At 40.1% G+C, this 22,161-nt stretch overlaps 1 protein-coding gene across 4 annotated transcripts in view; it reads right to left on the reverse strand.

Moving 5' to 3' along the window:
* The window catches only part of LOC118925978 (complement receptor type 2), a 140,282-nt gene that overhangs the window by 115,436 nt on the left and 2,685 nt on the right, over nucleotides 1–22,161 (reverse strand). The window contains exons 2-18 of one of the 4 annotated variants that reach the window (XM_036909838.2): nucleotides 12,117–12,506; nucleotides 10,576–10,764; nucleotides 10,393–10,492; nucleotides 10,074–10,156; nucleotides 9,167–9,574; nucleotides 8,410–8,586; nucleotides 8,240–8,330; nucleotides 7,874–7,950; nucleotides 6,549–6,956; nucleotides 5,979–6,155; nucleotides 5,817–5,904; nucleotides 5,384–5,466; nucleotides 4,516–4,908; nucleotides 3,260–3,445; nucleotides 1,964–2,152; nucleotides 1,290–1,313; nucleotides 926–1,001 (exon numbers count right to left, since the gene is read on the reverse strand). In XM_036909838.2, the coding sequence (XP_036765733.2) occupies nucleotides 926–1,001; nucleotides 1,290–1,313; nucleotides 1,964–2,152; nucleotides 3,260–3,445; nucleotides 4,516–4,908; nucleotides 5,384–5,466; nucleotides 5,817–5,904; nucleotides 5,979–6,155; nucleotides 6,549–6,956; nucleotides 7,874–7,950; nucleotides 8,240–8,330; nucleotides 8,410–8,586; nucleotides 9,167–9,574; nucleotides 10,074–10,156; nucleotides 10,393–10,492; nucleotides 10,576–10,764; nucleotides 12,117–12,506 (3,139 nt within the window). Of the gene's footprint in view, nucleotides 1–925; nucleotides 1,002–1,289; nucleotides 1,314–1,963; nucleotides 2,153–3,259; nucleotides 3,446–4,515; nucleotides 4,909–5,383; nucleotides 5,467–5,816; nucleotides 5,905–5,978; nucleotides 6,168–6,548; nucleotides 6,957–7,873; nucleotides 7,951–8,239; nucleotides 8,331–8,409; nucleotides 8,587–9,166; nucleotides 9,575–10,073; nucleotides 10,157–10,392; nucleotides 10,493–10,575; nucleotides 10,765–12,116; nucleotides 12,507–13,691; nucleotides 13,778–14,376; nucleotides 14,480–14,563; nucleotides 14,741–15,693; nucleotides 16,093–16,656; nucleotides 16,743–17,174; nucleotides 17,275–18,541; nucleotides 18,722–22,161 lie in introns of all 4 variants that reach the window. The other 3 variants (XM_036909837.2, XM_057508014.1, XM_036909839.2) reach the window with 3 other exon arrangements.

Raw genomic sequence — 22,161 nt, forward strand, 5'->3', positions numbered from 1 at the left:
AAAGGTATCTATTTCTTACAAATTAAATTATAGACTTAAATGTAATTGTAACATATCTGTTTTAGAAAATGATAAATGATCTAAAAATCACCTATAAGAAGAAACAGAAGAGAATAGAGCGGAAAAATCCTTTAAAAATTAGAGTGAGGTGTTCTTGCCATACCGCATATTAAAATAGCAGAAAGCTCTGCTCACTAAACAAAGTGGTTTGTGATGGAAGAATAGGCAGATCAACAGAGCAGAAAAAGGAGTCCAGAAACACCACATATACAGATATACTATTGGAGATATGATCAAGTTAGAACAAATTTTCTGGAAAGGCATTTGGCATATTTATCAAGCAAATGAAATGTTCATAAACTTAACCCTAGTAATCTAGAAATCTATGCTAAGAAAATAAGTAAATGTGGAAAAACACTTATTGGAAATTGTTCCTAATATCCTTATTTATTATCAAAATAAATATGGAAGCAACCTAAAATTTCCACAGTACAGAAATACATATGACAGAGCAATACACTATTAAGTGTACTTAAACAAATATTATGTATGTTGGGCTAGATGAAAAAAATAACAAAGCAAGAGACTATAATGCCAAAGTTTCAATTTTAAAAGAAAAAAGAATACAAGAAAAAGATCAGATAGGAAGATAACAAAATATCTGCAGCCATTACCTCTGGGATTTTGTTTTCTTTCTATTTTCTAGATATTTCTATAATCTACCATCTGAATAAATATCATTCAAATAAAATAAATGTTTGATATCTTTTAAGTTCTTCCAGAGAGGGCTTCTTTCTATACAGCATAATATACCTTATGCCAGTTACCACCCTGGAATACTCATTTTGTATAATTTTGCATCTGTATTTAGTTTCAGGCAAGGTGTGAAAACTGGGCATTTTGATCAAGCATGCACTGAACTTACCGTTGTTTGTACTTGAATATCATGCATGAGGTGATGCTAATCAAGACAATAAGAAATACTAAACTTGCAGAAATACCTAGAAAACAAAATAGCAAGGATGAAATGCCAGAAAAAGTGTGACCTATGCTGTTTTTAAGTGATCATAGGGCCTGTTCCCAGGTGGGAAAATGTTAGTGACATTTTGCAGTGTGGGATTTACATTAAAAGACTCTTAAAACACCAAAAAAAGATACGTTTTCTGGGAGTTAAAGTGAAAAAAAGAATTAGCACTCAGGATATAGGGCTTCAAATTTTATATGTACGTTGATTTATTTATTTATAAAACATCATTAGAATTCTTCTTCAAGTATTTAAGAAAACTTACCACAAATAAGAAGAGCAAGGGAGCCTAAGGAAAATACAAAATCATGAAAATATTAGTCTGGTTGCATGATTCAGTGTAGCCCAAAGTCCCATGGTAATGGCCCAGAAGTCAACACTCAGCTCCCTTCTCTCTAAAATCTACTTCAAAATATGTATCAGAACTCTGGGTCCACTCTTCCTTATTTTTGTAAGAACTCATTGGACTTTAAAAAAATTTCACTTCAATTAAGTAAGTTGGGGTAGTTCACCAGGGAAAAGAAACCAATACATTCCACTTTAGAATCAGAGATGTCTCAGGCTAGAATGAAAACATTCACTGTCCTAACAGGTTGGTTGATATGTTTGTGGAGGTCCCTGTCAAACTGTCAAGCACTTATAAATCAAGATTCAGCCACCAGGGACATCTCAGCAACAACTCATTTCAAAATGCAAGGTTATTAGTTTTGCATCTCATACATTAGTGCTCCTGTGTATTTTCTTTACTTCCCCCATCCTCAGAAAGGTTTGCTTTTCCTAAAATACACCACCAACTTGCAGTTCATCTGTTACCGCACCACTGGTCACAGATACTATGTCAGTTTAAAGCCCAGGAGTGCCTAACATTGAGAGGTACTCTTCACTCGCCTCTCTCCAACAGGAGGCAATACAAGGTGTGCTGACGCCCTCTGCACCTACCTGGTGATTTGCAGACAGGCAGGGGAGGGTTCCATCGGTGATCGTCCTGACACTGACTCTGGGGACTGCCTTCCAGGGTGAACCCGTCTTCACACTCCACGGTGACAACAGTGCCATACTGATACATTTTCCCAGGTTCTGGCCCCTCCTGGATTCCATGCATATACGCTGGGAAGCTACAGTTAACTTCTGAAATAAAAAAATCTAATTGAAGCTGGGTCATATTTTGGCCTTTTACCAAAGAAGTAACTACTTCCCTTCACAGAAAGGGTTATGAAACCAACTTAGTTCATTCTAAGTAAAGCCTCACCAAAATACCACAAAATGATGTCATAGGCAGACCCTTTCAGTGTCAGCCATCTATTTCAACAACGTCTAGGTAATTTAAGCCAGATTATTTCCCTTCCTTGGGCTTTAGTTTCTACACTAATAGTGTTGGATGACTTTAATGGCTTCTTAGATAAATGGTGAGGACTGAATGGGTAATAGCAGGAATTCTGCATTACTGTTGCATCAGCATCTATTCCTGTTCTGATTTGTCATACGTGTCCACCCTTTCTTGTTTCTTCTCTTATCTCTTCAGCATAGGGATCAGTAGTGTGAGGTTTGGGGTTTGAATCCTGCCTCTAGGACTTCCTAGTTGTGTGACTTGGGAAAGTTATAAATCTCTCCATTCTGCTGACACCTCGTCCATAATATAGGAAGAACAATGGCACCGACTTCATGCAGTACTCATGAAGATTAAATGAGATAGTGCATGCAAAATACTCTCCTCAGTGTTTGGCATGTAGTGAAAAAGTGCTCAATATATATTAGATTTTGACTCACTACTCATACTTCATATGCATTGTTTATGATAATGAAAATGAAGTACTAAAGGTTTTATAAAAAATATACCCATAATCCCACCACCCAGAGGAAATATACTGAAAAGACCATTGTGCTTTTTATTAATATTCTGTCAAATGCACACTGACAACCATAATCATAGTGAAAATTCAACTTGCACTTTAGCTGTTTAATTTACACATTTACAGTAAGCACTTCAATGTTCTATATTTAAATGACTACGTAAGTGATCACTCATTAGATAGGCTATGCCCTAAATTATTTTTTTTATTTTTTGGTATTTAGGTTTGTTAATGTATAATCCAATTAAATTAATCCTGTTAAATGCATTTAATTAAATGATCCAATTCATGCATTTATTTGGCTGTTCTAAATTGAGAGTACCTAACTGAATCTGCCTATTTGGGACAAATTTGGTTTGAAAAGGAGAGAAAAAAGGCAATGTACCTTTACAATAAGGGGTAGGTTGACTCCAGTTTCCCATATGTGTGCAAAGAAGGAATGCCTCTCCCACCAGCTGGTAGCCATGCTCACAGCTGTACAAGATTGACATTCCAGGAGAAAATCGAGCTATATCTCCACCAGAATGATTCCCGTTGGGGATCTTAAGTGGGGGTTGGCAGCCCAAGGAAGCTGAAACACCAACAGAAAAACATCTTTAATGGAGCACATGGGAACATAGACCCAACACTGTCTGTGGGTAATGGAGAGACAGAAAGGCAGGCAGGCAACTAGATAATTCACTGGTACCCAGAAAGTCATTCCACTTTAACCAAGCAGCGCTGGGCAGAGATAGGCATTGTTTGCTTCAATCGTATATGATCTGAAGAAGAGAATGCCAAAAGTAAGGTAATGAAACGTCAATGATTGTGGCCCACAAGTGTTATCTATAAGCAAATAGTATTCATTTTCCCCCACTTGAAATAGCAAAGAGGCTTTAGTTCAAGGGTCAAACACCTCAATGCCTACAGGAGCCAGGAAGGGATGCCACCAGATATGACAAATCAGAGCACCTGTCCTAAAAATGGCAGCCACCACCCAGTTCAAGTTGCTGGTACCTTTCAGGAAAGCAAAGGGGGCCCTCAGTACATGGCAGGTCCACTGTTTATCTTGGGCTGTGGACCTGGGTTTCACTTAAAATGAGGCTAGTGTACTGGCAAAAGGAAACAGTTCCGCTGAGCTGAATCTACTTCTTGGATGATCTATTGGCCACCTCTGTGGCAGACAGTCATTGACAGGAAATAAAACTGCCAAATGATAACTAAAATTACGAGAGAGACAATTCAATGGGTTTGAAGGACAGCTTCATTCTCCAGACCACACAAAGTTCTCTTTCTGGTCGGTATTGCAATTAATCTGATAATTAAACATCAAATAATCAAGCAATTTTACTGCTAAACATTTGCCTTCAAAAAAGGTATGTGCATTTGTCTTACTATAAAATTAATAGAAACACTACAATTAGGAGACTCCATCACTTTGACAGTTCACCATTATCCTGTCATGTACTTTTGCTCAATACACTTTAGAAAGGAAAGGGGAAAAAAGAATCAGGTGAGAAGATAAGGCAGGTATCATGTAAAACAGAAGAATTGCCTTTGCACTTACACACTTTTCTTTAGGCAGACTGGCAAGTGAAAATTCAAACCCCTCTTTCTTTATTCTTTGCAACATCCCGTACCTCATGCCTTAGAATATCTTACCCATTTTGATACAAGTCGGTACACCTGGCACCCATTTGTTACTGGTGTGACACCTGATCAAGTGACTGCCATTCATGATGAAGCCTGGATTGCAGGCAACATACACTACGTCATTGTGGGAATATGAAGAGTGACTGTTATTTAGCTTGTATCCATGTTTGATTTCCGGGTTAGGGCAGTGAGTCACAGCAGGAGATTTTAGGCACTGTGGGGGAGGTCCACTCCAGGATCCATGCTCTTCAGAGGCACTGATGCATCGTAGAGTTTTCTCTCCCAGAAGATAGTATCCTTGGTCACATTCATAAGAGACTTCATTGCCGTACAGAAAGTGTTTTATCATCACGCTTCTGTGCCTCCCCTTGTCAATCTCTGGTGGAGGCTGACAGTGAATAACTGCAGAAGAAATTTAGGAAATTCTCCTTCAGTTAGTACACCAAGGGAGACAGCCTTCATTCAGGTACAAACAAAACTATATAACTGCATGAACTACATATACTTAGAAGATTCTTTGCACTTTAAAACTTGGATAATGCTTTCTTTAAAACAGCCTTATTGAATTTTCTAACTATATGAATAATCCATTCTCATTCCAAAAAAATTCAGAAAATGCAGTGAAGTATTAAGAAAAGAATAAATATGTCTATGTTCCCATGGACTACAAATACAGGCTATATCTTTTTTTTAACCTTGAGCAATTAGCAGAGATAGGGCAGATGCTCAGTTTCTACTTGCCAACTAAATTTCCCAGTGTCAGTGCTAACCAAACACGAGAGATTTTTCTTATCTCTGTACACTGAGATAGAACAGACAGACTAGCTCCTCAATGGCCTGCCCTCTCTAACCCCCTACAACTTTTTCCCTAACTTACCTTTACAAAGTAGAATCCTTTGGAACCAAACCCCATTCTCAGCATCTTGACACTTCCGATAAGCATATCCAGTCAACTGGTACCTAGAGAGGGATTATTGTACATTTCCTCTTTCCAATATCACATCTCTGCAACCTAACTTCTCAAACCACAAATACAGAGGCACTTCTAAATAAGAACTTTGACAGCTAGAAGTTAAAACTTTTCTCCTCTCAATTAAGAAAACTATTTTAGATGGAGTCACAGCACAGCCATTTCCAGGTCAAGAAAGGATTGAAAAGCCAGAGATGCTAGTTAGATCTTTGAAACTCATATTCTCTGCAAATGTGACAATGAGGACCCTCTACAGAAAGCCACAAGACAAGCTGAGAGTAGAATTCATGGACAAAACAAGGTGGAGACTTTTTTGTAGAATGGATCACCTCACACTTACCCAACTTGACAGGATGTATTAACTGATATGATGTGTGAATCAGCTGGAAGCTTATGAAGGTCTTCTCCCACCGGATGACATGGTGCTTCTAGAGGAACAAAGTTGGAATTACTTATACATGTCTGATATCACAGAGAAAGACAACTCTGAAGCGGAAAGTACCTTCACACCGAGGGGGAGAAGGACTCCAATTTCCTGAAGGCATACAGTGAATGGATTTGTTTCCCACAAGCAAGTAGCCAGGGTCACAGGTGTAGTTTACTGTCATCCCAGAGACAAAGAGGACCCTATTTCCACCTGTATGCTGACCGTGCTGGAGCCCAGAAGGTGGCTGGCAGCCTGAAGAGAAAACTCCCCACATAAATACAACAAGAAAGGAATTACACTCAAGAACATTAAGTATACAACGTTTGACAACAGACAATCTGAAGCTTTTAAACCAAAGATCATGAGGCTCTAACTCATTACTGAATGCTTTCTGCTCTTATGTAGTCATCAGGCACCTTAGAAAAGTCCTCTCATTATTTACCCTGAATATATCCCAGATCTAACAGGGAATTTACACAAAGAACATACACAACACACATAGGACATTCTATTACAGGACGAAAGGAATGGGATAGTAATCGGTACCCCCTTGCCTTTTTCCATGACTCTATTTTTGGGTGGGAGATAATAAACAATAATGAATAAATGAATACCACATTTTTCTTTCCACCACTGGGTTTTTACCTTTTTCACAAACTGGTATTTCAGGATCCCAGGTGTTATTGGCTTTGCAACGGATTTTACCGCTGCCTCTCAAAGTAAACCCATTGTTACACTTGAATGTCACACTGTCATTGTAGAAATACGGGGCTTCCTTGCCGGATATCTTGTACCCGTTTGCAACACGAACATGTGAGCACTGCACAGCAGGGAGGGAAAAGTTACAGCGAGGAGCAGGGCCGCTCCAGATGCCTCTCTTCTGATCGTCGCTCGTACAATGGATGGTGCTCTCCCCGATGAGGTGGAACGTCACTCCTGTCTCTGGCCCGGGGTTGCATGTGTAAGTGACGGTGGTCCCATACACAATGTCTTCGGTGGAACTTCCTGTGTGTGTCCCATTGTAGATGACAGGGGGTGGTGGGCAGGTTATTTCTAGAGAAATGAGAAGTCACTGTAGAAATCTGTTCTAGTATTAAGACACCAAAGAAGAGAAATGAAGCTGATTAGGAGCCTGTGGTTAACAGATTTCCTAGAGGGTATATGGGAGAGTTTTGATGATACGAGTTATATCAAAGCTCATTATGTATGTAAAATTCAATTTCAACAGATTTCATAGGAAAGATTTTTGGAATGGAAATCTTTGTTGAAAGGAAATATATAGAGCAATATCATGTTGTGAGGCAGTGAAGGCTGGTAGTAAATTATTAAATGATAGAATTATTTTTTTTAATAATCAATAGATGGATAAAAGGCACATGAGAGTAGAATACGTATTAAGCCTTATTGAGTACCATCTTTGCGCTGAGTGATATGATAGGTTAGCTAAGAATATTGTTGATGACCATCTACTTTTTGACAGCAAATTTTCTTATCTGCGAAGTAGGGCTAGTACCATTTAATTCTAATAACTTTCAAGTCTGCTGTCTTATGCTGACTTTGCAGATAAGAGGCTGGAGTTTCAGAGAAGTTACGTGAATTGCATAAAGTCACATTAAGCAGTAAAAACAGAATCTGAGTTCAGATCCCACACCAATCCTCTTTCTCTCCACTAAGCCACAGGGGACCCCAAGTTAACTATGGTGGCTCATATACTCACTGCCCTCATGTATACTCCTAAATCACAAAGAAAATCAGGAACTAACTACATTTAAACGAAGTGATTCTTATGCTTTGAAGTAGAAAGAAATGACAGCAGCAACTCAGCAAAACTGTGCAACTATAACTGTTGACAAAGTTCATAGAACAGAATCTAATATTCTCCTTCCCATAACATGGCCCAACACAGAAATCTCCCAGGAAATGCACAGATTTCATGTTATTTCAGATCCTCCATTATTTTTGCTACTCACCTTTACAAAGACGAATCTCTATAAACCATGGAATTGTGCCTTTACACTGCTGATAAACACTCCCATCTAACCGGTACCTAGAAACAAAGATTCGTATCATTTTGCCATCTGATGACCACTGAACTAAGAGCTATTGGCTCAAAAGCAGACTCACCACTTTCAGGACAAGCAGCATGAGAACAAAAATGTAGGCAGCATCAGCAGCACCCATCCATTGCATAGGCATAGTTTCCATGCATGGAAAAATAGTGCAATCAACACTTCCATGAACATGGACAGGGAAGGGTCTTTCAGATAGTCTTACACAGAGTGTGCAGTGCTCACCGATAAGCAGACCTAGTTCAGGCTGAGGTAGCCCTCACTCACCCTTCATCGCAAGAAGAGTTAACATCTGGTCTAATGAATTGATCCTGGGGTTTTTTAAAGAGTTGCTTTCCTACAGGTTCACATTCTGCCACTAAGAAAAGAGACTAGGATGAGAAATCAACTCAAGACAATCCCCAAACCACAAAATGTCTACATTCAAAGCCTGGCACCTTTGCACTTAGGGGCAGCGGGTGTCCACACGCCCTCAGCGGTACAATGTATGGATGCTTCTCCCACCAATTCATAGCCAGGGTCACAGCTATATTTCATGGATGTTCCAGGGTCAAAGTGGATCATGCGCCTATCTTCCTTTTGCCCATTGAGGATTTTAGGAGGAGCTTGGCACTCTAAAGGAAAGGAAGAAAAGTTTTCTTATATAAACAGCAGAAAGATACAGCCAAAGATACTGTCATTAACCCTACATTTCCACTCTGGTGGAAGTCTTATGGTCTGAAAGGTATCTCACAGCCCGGTTTGGGGCAATTTTAGATCAGCCTTTTCTGCACTTAGGCTGCTGCAGATTTTGTTCAGCTCCCACTCAATGCTCTTACTTCTTCGCCTATCTCTTCTTTCCTTAAGGAAGTATCTTGTATGCTTTGAATGGGAGATTCCAATATACCCAGGGGTGGGGGGCTTTGCTGGCTTCCCTTTTAAGAAATCACTACTAAGACAAGACAGCATTTGTTCCCAGTTTTCCCAAAGAAATGGGCAACTTAGTGATTCCTAACATCTTTTCCCCAAGGATACCTCCACAAAATGAAACAGTGGTGAGGGGTGGTGTTAAAGGCTTCTATATAATTTATATTCACCCTATTTAGCAGAATTGAGGGGACTAGAAACTGGAAAGTGCTTCCTTCCATAACCACTCCCTCTATCTCTTCAGGAAGGTGAATCAAGGGCAGCTTTCCTGAGTACCGGAATACCCACCCTTCTCACAGACGGGTGCTGACGGCTCCCAGGCGCCCTGGGCATTACATCGGACTCTTGGGCTGCCCTTCATGGTGAAGCCCAACAGGCAAGCAAATTCCACAGTGTTGTTATAGGAATATTGATCTTTCTGCCCAGATAATATTTGGCCTCTTAGGATATGGGGAGGTGGACACCTAACTGCAGAAGTAGCAAGTTCACAGTGTGGGGCCGGGCCACTCCAGGCCCCGTTCTTCTGACTATCAGTGGTACAACGGATGGTTTTCGCCCCCATAAGGGTGAAGCTGACTCCTCGCTCTGGGTCCGGGTCACAGGTGTAAGTGACTGTGCTTCCATATGGAAAGTTCACTGAAGAGCTGCCTGAATGTCTTCCATTGAGAACAGGAGAAGGTGGCGGGCAAAAAATTTCTGGAGAAATTACAGAGAGAAATGACAAGATGGCAGCTGAACCGCAAACAAAGACTGCCTCAGATGTGGCTTCATTCCACGGTTACGTCCTGGCTTCAGGGCCTGAGACAGTTGAATGTAATGAATCAATCAAGACAGCTACAGGAATATATTTTGAAAAGTATGATCCAAAACTTTATTCCTGAATATATCTACTCTGTTCATCCTTTGATATTTTTTTCCCCCAAATAATCTCCTTTATGTGCACAGTCTGGCTGGCAAGTCAACATTGCTTTCACAGAAGCCTGGGAAGACTGTTTTATGTGACAAGCAGAGAATAAAGAGGTAATTGAAGGACGTGTCAGTGAAGAACACATCCCATAAGAATTCCTAGGTGAGGTCTTTGCTCTATAAGATTCTGTATAGTGATAACACCATCAAAAGCTTTAGTTAAGCTGAGAACGCAGTGTCCTGATCAAGGACCAAGGAACTAGTTGCAAACCACTGTTGCCTAACCTACCTTTACATACGGGCATCCTGGTCCAAGAAGCCTTCTGTTCGGCAATTACACACTGACTAGAAGGTTGGCCTTGTAATTGATACCTGGGGACAAAGGGTGGTCATTTCAGTTAAAAGCAGTTAGTGCAGCAGAAAAACAGCTTCCACTTAAAATCCAAGACAAATTAACTTAATTTGTGTGCACTGACTCCTTTTATCAGCATTCTTCCTCACCCTGAAGGTCTACAGCCCCTCGGGGAGGAGCCCCCTCCAGGATGCACGGTCACCCCCTGCACATGAAGTCAAATGAATTCAATCTCATGCGCCCGCTGGACACTCACCCTTCGTCACAGGAAAAGTACACAATTACGCCAACCCGAAGACTTGCAGGCCCCTTTATCTGCCCGTTGAGCAATGGTCCTGGAGATTCACACTGTGCCTCTAGAAAACAGGCCAAAGATGAGCAAAGCATGGCAAGTAACAGAATAGCCCAACTCTTAAAATTGATGATAAATTTAGCATACCTTCACATGTGGGAATGACAGCACTCCACTCTCCTGTAGACAAACATCGAATGGTCTTTTCTCCATTAAGTAAGTAACCAGGGTCACAGCTGTAAGTCACAGACACTCCTGGGGCAGCGGGGCCAGCATTGTTCCCTGTATGACGTCCATTAAGGATCACGGGAAGTGGTGGACACTCCAGGTGGAAATCTTTACATGCACATAGTAGGAAAAGGCGTAAGATGGTATGTCCTTCACCATCTTGATTTTTGACTTAGTACATATATCCTAATAAATGACGTGATCTATGTCATTACTAGTTTTCAACTCAGTCTTTCAAAGATCAAACAGGTATGGTTTCAGTGTGTCCATTTTATACCACAAATAGTATATTAACTTTCATTTTCAGTTACACATTGAATTACATTTGCACTGTGAAATTTTCAACTACCAACAAAAGTCCATTTTCACCCATACTTTCATCCTACCCTTAAGCCTAGTCTGAGGGGGTTATCCTCCCAGACATTAGTAATATAGTTTTTTGAATCCTATATGTGAAACACATATACACACATATTGCATGTATGTACTTGATCCATATTATTCTAAGCCTTGCTTTCTTTGATTAATAATTTTTTTTCTACATCAATATATATAGATATATCTAAATCTTTATAAGGGCTCAATTGTTTTCCATGGTCACCTTGTTTTGTGATTACCTTAAGGTCTTTCTAATTGTCAAGATTAATTATAAATTTACCTATAAATATTAGAAAAATACAAGTCTATCTAGCAGTTTCTCAACTCTTTAATTGATTTATAATCAGTCAATATTGTTCTTTATTGGGAAAATAAATAGCTAATTTTGATGGTATCATTTGTGGCAAATATTGCCAGTCCTTGCGATTATATAATTGAAATTCAGATTAAGATTTCATCAGCAACATAAACCAAACCAAACGGAAAGGAAGTTAAGAACTCATAGTTGTCCCTCTGTTCAAAGTCATTTGATTTGAAATGTTAGAGCTTCAGAGATGATTTGGGAATATAGTGGATCACTTAAGAAAGTATTTACAGAGGCCCCAGAGAACAGGGAGGGCATCATTTCTGCCAGATATTAACAGCTATTTAAAGATGAGTTTAAATCCATTGGGTGTATTTTTGCTGTTAGATCCCACATTTCTTCTCAGTTTACATGTAACCCAGTTATACAGTTTAAAACCATCTAATTCCCACAGGCCCAACCAGCTCTGGCCCCTAGCCTTGAGAAAGTTATTCTATTTAATTATTTGATATGTTCAGTTACATTTCTCTATTACACTCAAAAATTCATTGCTCTTTTGATGTTTGTTGAATGAACAGGTAATTCCTTCCATGACTAAGAAAAAGTAGGAAATCATAATTTTCACCCTTTCCCTTGCTTACCCCCGCCACCCCCACCATTCACACAACCACTCACCACCCCCACTACTGACCTTCCTTCAGAATAACACAAAACTTGGCCTGCACAGAAGTGCAAGGCTCCACCCTCCCCGCTCAGTTTTATTTTTATGTTTACTTACCACTCTCACAGGTTGGTAGCGGTGTCGGCCCCCATGTTTTATTTGCTTGGCACCAAACGGATTTGTTTCCTTTCATGGTGAAGTTGGCATTGCAGGTAAACGTCACAGAATCACCATGTCTGTATGGTGGTCTAGATGTCTTAGCTTTGTATCCCCCTGGTACTACGGGCTCAGGGCAAACAGAATTCCTATTGAATGGTTCACATACAGGAGCAGCTTTATCCCAGATTCCTTTCACTTGGTCTTTACTTATACAAAAAATGTTTTTTTCTCCAATGAGACGGAAGCCACTGAGGCAAGAGAACCTTAGAACAGTGCCAAGAGGTATGGGACCAGAGAAGTAACCACTCCTACCATTTTTGATAGGAGGAGGAGAGTCACAAGAAATTCCTGGAAAAGCAGAAAAGGAAATAATGTCATCACACGGATCATGACAACAAAAACCATCACACTTAGGTGAAATAGAGGTCATGCAACTTTTTCAGAAATAGACTAGAAATTTGTATAATTTATCTATTGTTCATAATCCCTACTTATCCCCCAAGCTCCTAAATTCTTACCTTTCTCTTGATCCTCAGTAAACAAATCAACATTGGACTATAAGTGCCATCTTGACTAACAACGGAACAGGATTTATTGAATAGCTCTGAGCCTAATCAATTTTAGTAATGAAACAAAAGGCAAACTAGGCATTAAAATAATGTTAATGACGTGCCAATCAAGTGTGTGAAGACAACATGGACTAATAAGATTTGGGCTCAGCAGACCTCGTTTCGAATTCCACTGTCATTCAATAGCTGTGTGACCTCAGGCAAGTCTTACCCTCCATGAGCCTCAGTTTCCTAGGCTATAGTATAATTCAAGCTACTTCATAAGGTTGTAATAACAATCCAGTGAGATAGAAGTACCTGAAAGGAGCAAGTGTAATACCTGGAACATAAAAATTTTAATTCCTCGTTCAAATAGGCAACTGGGGCTACAAGCGGTAGGACCACATTCTGTTCTGTTACAAAAAATACTACAGTTTCCTATATGTCATATGTCATCCTTTGATACTGGACCCCTTTAAAAAAGCCACAGGAAGTAATCAGAGGTTTTGAATGATGACCTCATAGCCTATCTTTTATTTACTTGTCCTAATGGGCATGAAGGGTATCAACTGCATATAGCTGCATTGGTATATGAACACCTTTCCTGAGTGAGTCTCAGAATAAAGGGAAAATTGCCAACCTCCAGAACTTCTGGTTGATTCCCACTTAGCTCCAAGAGCTGTTCATCAGTAGAGGAACTGGCAAAGAAGATGCGGCCAAGCCATTTCAGCACATCAGTGCCACTCAGTTTCAGTACAGGGAACTTTCGAGAGCCTTTATCTTTCTACATATAGAATACTTAAAACAGTATGTAGTCAACTGAGTAAATTCAGTTTTTACCCACATTCTAGAACATATGGAAGAATGACATATATATATTCAAAGCACACATATGAATAAGATGCTATAACCGATAAATGCACAGGAACACATGAAAAATCAAGGGTCAAGATCCATACTTGATTATTTTTTGCTTGCTACTCACGTTCACAGACAGGAAACTTATTATTCCAGAATACTCCCATTCCTTTTGAGACACATGTACTAGAAGACTGGCCATTTAACCGGTACCTTAAACAATAATGGGTAGCGAATCATCACCAGAACAAACCAATTCTCAGTTGTACTGAATTAATCCCTCCTCTTTTTATGCATTTCTGGCTTAAGGACAAAGTCCAACATTGTGAACCAGCTCAGCTTTGTGGTGACTTCAGACCAGGTAAAAACACAGAAAAAAATCCTAATGATTATATTCTTTTTTGAACTCTTCCTTAAATCCAAATGTCAAAATTCACAGAAGGAAAAAGTACTCAGTTCCTAGTGAGAAAAACATCAAAGACCTTGTTCTCTAAGCTCACCCCAAAGAGCCCCTCTTACTGAACCCCCATCATCTATTCATTCTCCATAATAGAAGCCTTAACTACTAACGGCCAACTTTGCTCTTTCAAATGATGAAAGGACAATTCCCAGCTCTGGCTGGCCACATGTAATACATACACTTGGAGAGCCCATGTGATTTGCTTAATAACAGAATTGTTAGTCATAAAATGTAAAGAGGAGAGAAAAAAATAGAGAGAGAAAAAAATTTAAACTAATTTTAAAGATCACACTTTGCAATGCCCAGCTATGGATCTCAGGTCTCAACTCAGCCCCTGTCACCTTACACTCACCCCTTATCACAAACAAATGAAACCTCTGCCCCAAGCTGGAGATTAGGAGGAGCCACAACACGGCCATTGAGAAGCTGGCTTGGGATGGCATCACATGATTTCACTAGGAAAGAAAAGACACAAGGCAGGCACATGAAGAGTCAGGAAACAGAGGAGTTTCCTTAAGGTGGAATAGAGCTTCAGGCACCTTCACATGTGGGGGCCGTAGGGCTCCATGTTCCCAAGGGTGTGCACTTCACAATGTGAGTTCCAACCAGAGCGTAGCCAGGCTCACAGCTGTAGGACACTTTCTGTCCAAATGGAAAGAATTCATGATCCATTTTGTTATAATTACCGTGGTGGATATGAGGAGGTGGTAGACACCCTGAGAAAAGAACAGGACCAGAGGCCATTCATTTCTGAAATAGAAACTCTCTTCTCTACAACCTAAGCTGACTTGGGGTTGGCGGGGCAGGATGAAAGGGGTCATGGCCGCTCTCCTGAGTGGAAGACAGAGACGCCTTTGGGTGAAGGGGAGTGGCGCTAAAATGTGTGACTTTTCTTAGACACGGCGAACCATGTGACTACCTGCTTTCCCTATCTTGATCTATGCTGGGCAATATTACACACACTCCCATTTTCCATTTCATTTAACTAGAATGGTCTCAGATATCTTCTAACATTGTAGCCAAGGGAACACAACTATTGAACACATTTTCATCAAAATCTCCCTTTCTTCCTGCTCCCAAACCAGGCTAATGACATTTAGGAGCCTTGCAGGAGGGGTCGAAATGTTGCCAGGTTTTTAGTAAGTTAGATGTTCCTCAATAAGAGCCGGAGAGACAATGAGAATGGGGAAAGAGGCTCAATCTTACTTCTAGCCTTATTTCATAAAGGCTACAGTTTTCAATATGAGAATATAAAATATCTACAGGATCTTTAATCACATTCTGACATCAGCCAATTTCCTCCATTGGCATGGCCAAAAGGATTGACAGTTTATTTTATCCTCATTTGAATAAAATCTAACCATATTTATGTTTTTTGGGGAAAAAATCTCTGATTGTTGGCTTTCTTACTATTTTTTTTGGTGGTTTTTGAAGCATCCTCTAGTTTCCCCTACATTAATGCTCGTCTACTATTGCCCCAGAATATAGTAAATTCCCCACCTCTTCAACACGTAGTTATCACTTTCAAAATTTAGTTTCAAATTCTTTAACCAGGAATACCCAAGCCACATATTCTATCTTTCTCTTCCTCTTCTTATAGGTGCCATGTGTCTGTTTCTCCAAAAGTCTCATTTTATTTCTAGATCTCCTAAGTTTCAGCCCGACTCACCCTTGAAGCACTTTGGCAGAGGAGGATTCCATTTGCTGCCTGGTTGGCACCATACTGTGTTGCTGCCTTTCATGGTGAAGCCAGGCTTACACTTAAACATCACAGTATCATTTAAGGAAAATGCACGTCTAAATCCAGATTCCATAATTCCATTTTCAACTTCTGGAATTGGGCATTTGACTAGAGGAATACACTGAGGGGGAGGGCCGCTCCAGATGCCAACTCGATTGTCTTTGCTGGTGCAATATATTGACGGCTGGCCCACCAGGTCAAACAGTTTTTTCCTGTTCTGTCCAACATGGCACCGATAAGTCACCACCATTCCATAGTAAAAGTACTCACTACTGCTGCTGAGAAAGTCCCCATTGGAGATGGCTGGGGGTGGCGCACAAGGAATAGCTTTTCAGGCAGTAGGTGGGAAAAGAGAGAATGCATTTTAGTGTTATACTTTCTGGAAATTTTGTCTTCACCTTTGCAAACCAACTTCAATTTAGCCTATAGTTAACGCATGTTGTTGAAATTTTGTGTCCTTATCTCAAAGATGGTTCTAAATAGGAGGTAGCAAAGGAGGAAGATACCTGGGAATGGCCTTATGATAACTCAAAAGACTGTAATCTGGTCACCAGTCCCTCCCCTCAACCTGAGTATAGATAATCTGTTATGGAAGCCACCTAAGATGGACTACATTTTACATGGAATACAGTTGCAGTGTAATCTTGTGGCATATTTTAGATTTAAGCACTTATTCACTAGGAAACAACATCATCAAAGTATAGTAATCAAAGGCAAGTATGGTGGAATTGGGAGGCATTAAGAAGATAAATGAATAGCTCTGTGCTCAGAACTCCACAAACCAAGTGTAACCCTCCTGGGTACTCATTTTGATGTGTAGATGACCAGTTTCCCTCTAGAAGGGGACAAGAGGAATCACATAGGGTCCAATAAAGGGATCATTTTACTCACATTCACAAAAAGGCACATCCTTATCCCAAATTACAGTATTGTCTGAGATAATACATGTGGCAGATGAGTCACCAATGAGTCGGTATCTAAAGACAAAGAGATGACTGATCATCTCCCAGCTAGATGTACATTTTAGGAGAGCTTAGTTCTTTTTCCACTGAAAGAATGGCAAAGAATAGAACATCATGTATGATAACAAGAAGTGGTGATAGACTAAGGACTCATACAAAAGATTCAACAATCTAACGTCAAATGAAATCTGAACTCCTGGTCAGTAACACTGGAGATTTAAAATTGGAAGAAGAGTAGCCCAAACTTCTCTCTTCTAGGGAGCCTCTCTGGTGGGTGATCCTGAAAAGTTGTCTCTGGAGCAAATCAGAGAGGTGATTCTATTTTTGCTTATCTATTTTTAACAGTAGGTAGCAATTACTCAGATCTCTTGTGGAAGACGGGTGGGTTCTGGCTCAAACTACTGCTCTAAAACCCAAGTGCCCTGGAGATGTCTCTTGCCAACTCACCCTGTATTACAAGAATATGTAATTGTTGACCCAAACACAATGCCCATGGGTGTGAGGACAGAGCCATGGAGGAGTTCACTGGGAATCATACATGATTTACCTACAAGGGAAAAGAAAACAAAACAGAATTGGGGACTGGGATTTGGGGGATGTTTTGTGTTTTATATTACATCTCAACCTGGCTGGACTTGCGGACTAGTCTATTCATGTTTATTCAAAAAACTTTTGACACGATACTACCTTTCAAAGGGTCAGTCAGCTCCAACTGTGCATAAAGCACGTAGCCTACATTTCTGAGCATGGATACAAGCATTATTTGTGGTCGACCATAATGTACAACCTCAATTTCCCCTTTTTATGTTCTGTCAGTTGATGGCATCATCTGCCAAGTCTTGTGGTAACAAAACCTCATAGTCATAATTTCCTTCCTATAACTCATCCTCTGCCCCCTGCCTTTCATTTAGTTGGTCACCAGATTGTAGTGACTGAATTCCAGAAGTCTCTCTGCAGGCCAATTATTTTGTCACTGCTGTAATCTCTCATTGGATCACTAATGAAATTTACCTTTCTAACTTCGGTCTCCATTGACCCACTTCTGTACCACTGCACACGTTCTCTTTCAGAAGCACAAATGTGGTCATGGCACTCCCTACATATAAAAACTTGTAATGACTTACCATTGTTTATTGGACTAAATACATGGGCCATCATGATTAAGCTCCAATCCCCTTAATCAACTATTATTTCTTACCATGCACTTGATACTCCAACCACATGGAATTTTTCTATTTTCCAAAGACATCATGTTCTCTCATACCTCTATGCTTTTGTATATGCTATTTCCTCTGCCTAATTCTCTTAGGTAGCATACTATTTACTTCTCCATGACCTCACAGAACTTCATTTCCATAAAGAAATTACATCACAGCACCGTATTTGTTTAAAAGTTAGGCTCTACAACTAGTATGGGAGTCACTCAAAGGCAGAAACTAGAAGATTAATTTTTATATCTCTCCCTAGCCCATTATATAGCCTAATGTTTCATACCTAGTAGTTACTCAAGAGTACTTTCTGTATTGAATGGGATAAGAATGAGAGAAATCAATATTGTTTGTATACTAACTTCTAACCTCACTCTAGCAGTACAGAACCAGAACAATACCAAAAACCATGGAGCAAGGCCCTGGACTTTACAGGATAAATAGGGTTGGCCAGCTGTGATGACTTAACCCAAAATCCAATGCCCTTAGGAGTAAAAGAAAACATGGAGAACCCAGGAGCCCCCTTCATTTTAGATGACTTCTTAGTTTGCTGTTTTTTTTCTGTTAAACATAACAGGATAGACCCAAAATGCCTCTATTACTCACGTTTACAGAATTGCTGAGCATCTGACCACTTGGAGGTCTTTAGGCAGGTGGTAAAGAATGACTTCTTGAAATACCCAGGAAGGCATTCATATTCCCAAGTTGTCCCAACAGCAAACTCAGACTGATCACTCTGAATTTTAGGCTTAGCAAAAGGATACCTTGGCAGGAACTTACACTGACCTAGAGACAAAGACCACAGGGATATCAAAACTAAGAGAAGCTTAAACTTCTGACCTCCTTCTGTTTTGTCACCAATTACCTTGGCGACCTTGGTTTTTAGAAGACAGATCTAAAATGGAGAAATATTTTCTGGAACAAAGAACATAAACATTGCAGGATCGGTACATATACAGAGAAATAAGTACAGAAATACAGACTTTTTAGGATAGACTTCAGAAGAAAAGCTGAGAAAATAACTTTACATGAAATTCATAAAGACTCTGGAGGTGTTCCATCTCCTTATAAGCTCATAAATAAAAACTAAAACTTTATAAATAAAAACTTCTCTGAGATAGCACAGGGAACTAAAATACACCAAGCACCTTGTAAGCTCAGTGCAGGTACGATTCCCTAAAATTACTTACATGAACTGATTTATTATCTCAGACATTAAACCTTTAGGTCCTAACAAGAAGTAGATATGCTCATTCATTATTTCATTCCATTAACCTAGTAGAGTAATAATGTCCCCTAAGAAAATTTTTGTAAATGCTTTTCGGTAGGTATTCGATGAAAGTAGTCATTTGAGACAGTTCCCTGTGACTTAAAATAATAATGATATTGATAATCAAACAAATCTTATCCTGGGAGATGGGTAGCAAAGTGTAACATCCATACACTTGAGGATGTATCTGGAAAAATCATTTTATAGGTATAAAGACTGCTCAAGTCTCAACTCCAGAAAGATGGTATATTTGACTATCAAATTTATAAGTCTCCTTCTTTTTCAAACAAGTCTGAAAGAGGTCAGGTGGAAATCAAAGAAAAAACATGGAATAACTGCCACCATGGTACACACAGAGCTCCGCAGGCTGCAGCCAGACCCAGCCTTGCTGCGGCCTGACCCATCTGCTGGAGGAGCCATACAGACTGGCTCTGGAAATAGCCACCACTGTTGGGATCCAGATCTCACTGCAGATGTCTTCTCTTTCTTTCTTTGCTATCTCTGGTTTCCTCTATTAACACTGACAAATGTCTCCAAGGGCTTACCTGCGCAAGACAGCAAGATTCTATAGAGGAAGTCAGGGTTCGACCTCAATGAACACCAGTTTCCTGACCCGGACATTATTCGTACCAATTCACCTTAACCAAGTGATCCAACCTGTAATTAATTACCCAGTGTGAACAATGGCAATACTAAATAATTCCACAGAAGCCAGAAAATCAAGTTAAGTTTACAAGATTTAATCCATAGCAATGGTATGGACTAAGATGGAATCAAGATCTTGAAACAGCAAAAGCAGAAGGGTGCTTAATAACACGATCTTCCGAGTGAAAGGAGGCAAGAATGACACTTTCTGTATGAGAAATAATGGGAAATTCTTATCCTCAATAAGAAGAATTGGAAATTCTCTCAGGAGGCACGAGCTCGCATTAGTAAGGAAATTGCCAAAATTCCAAGTCACGAGACAGAATGTCCAGCAATCATGCCTTCTTCCATGCCAGAAAAGGGAAGGTTAGTCCATGAACCATGAAGTAGTGTGAATTTTCTTCAGGTCACTGCACCCTACTCAAATTTTTCTAAATTAAGGAGTAAAAATCAGAGTAGATCATGACTGGATCTAAAACAGAAGATGGTGGTACGACACTGACATATACATTCCTCAAACCATGTTAAAATCAAGGCAAAACTAACAGTTTCTGGAAAACAAGAATATGTCATTTCACTCTCTGTGTCTACGTGGCTTTATGAGAAATGGCTTAGAAATACATTTGAAATGAATGAAGAGCAAACATGATAATGAAAATAAACCTGAAAGTGAGGTCAGAGAGCAGATAGAAGAAGTTATTGAGAATGAGAATTATTAAAATCAAATGACTTAATATAGGGTTTCCTGCCTATTTTTGAATGGCCCAGGGCTGAACCTGAAGACCCTCTAATATTTAGAGAGAGGGCCAAAGAGACAAAGAGTGAACAGACCAGTGCAGAATCAATAGGCAAGAGGGTTTCTGTTTTGGAAGATTTGTGAATGAAAACTGCTTCAAGAGGGAGGAAGTCAGCTTTTGCTGAAGGACTGATGAAAACAAGGGTAGAAAAATGATCATTGGATTTGCCAGCATGGAGGTCTATAGTGACCTTGCTGAGAGCAGCTGCAGGAGAATGTCTGGAATGGGTTAAGGAAATAAAGAAATGCGAGCAAGCAGTCAATGAGAAGTTCCACTGAGAAGGATGAGAAGAGGGATGGAAAAACAGGGTTCCCTGGCTCACGTGCAGCCCCCTCCGTGCTCCCAGTTAGGATGTCCCGGGGCACGTTTACCTGCTCTGATCCAACAGAGATGCAAATGGATGCTACAAGACAGGCTTTCTGCAGAGGTCAAGTCCTTGCAAAGGCAAGAAGGGGTGAAATGGGATCATGAACACAGAAAGAGGAAGTACTTCTGTCAGGAGAAAGCACACTTTTTCCCATTGTTGCAGGAGGAAAGAGAACTTGTTCACTGAGCTTCTAGTTATATAGGGATTCATCAGGCAAGAAGACAGATAAAGGCTTTGCTCTCATGGAACTTGTTTCCACTGAGGGAACAGATGTCAAACAAGGAAATAAATAAACAAGGAGGTTCCATAGGCAGACAGGTGCTCTGAGGAAAATAAAACACGGCTATGTGATCAAGAGTGGCCTGGGGGGTCACACTCCATCAGACAAGAGTCAGAGAAGAGTGACCATGGAACTGAGACCTGAGTATCCAGAGGTAGACAGGGGGGGACGGTCTGTAGGAGGAGCATTTCAACAGAGGAACACCTCGTACAAAGGCCTAAAAAATGGGACTGTGTTCAAGGAACCGAAAGAAGGCCAGGGTGGCTGGACCAGAAGGGGCAGGGAAGGGCAGAGAGAATTTCAGAGAAGCCGAGGCCAGTAGTTGAGGTTAAGGAACAAGGATTTTGTTCTAATAGGACAGGAAGCCCTTGGCAGGTTTTAGCATGGGAGAGAAAGGATCTGATCTCAGATGGAGGTAGATGATTGGAAATAAGGGAATTCCTATTTAATGATTTTGTTTTCTTAGTGTATGATGAGGTGAGGTGTGGCCATCAGTCATGGCAAGAGTGAATTTAAGAGTGCAGGAAATTTGGATTGGTTTAGTAGGAAAAACACTCTAAGAAGGACATTTGCTTCCCATGTGACTTTGCTCATAGCAAGCAGCGAACCCTATAGAAGCTTGCTTCAGAATCCTCCAGAGTACTTTTTGAACCTCAGTTTCCTGGCCTCACCCCAAACCTGTGCATCTCTGGAAGGTGGGACAGAATCCAGGAACATGCATTTTTAAAAGACACTTCAATTCCCCCTCAAAATTAAAAACAGGACTACAATATGACCCAGTAATTCCCCTTCTGGGAGTATATCCCAGAAAATGAAAACAATAACTCAAAAAGATATTGGCACCCCATGTTCTTAACAGCATTATTT

The sequence above is a fragment of the Manis pentadactyla genome, chromosome 9 (genome assembly GCF_030020395.1).
Source record: "Manis pentadactyla isolate mManPen7 chromosome 9, mManPen7.hap1, whole genome shotgun sequence".
Classification (NCBI taxonomy): Eukaryota; Metazoa; Chordata; class Mammalia; order Pholidota; family Manidae; genus Manis; species Manis pentadactyla.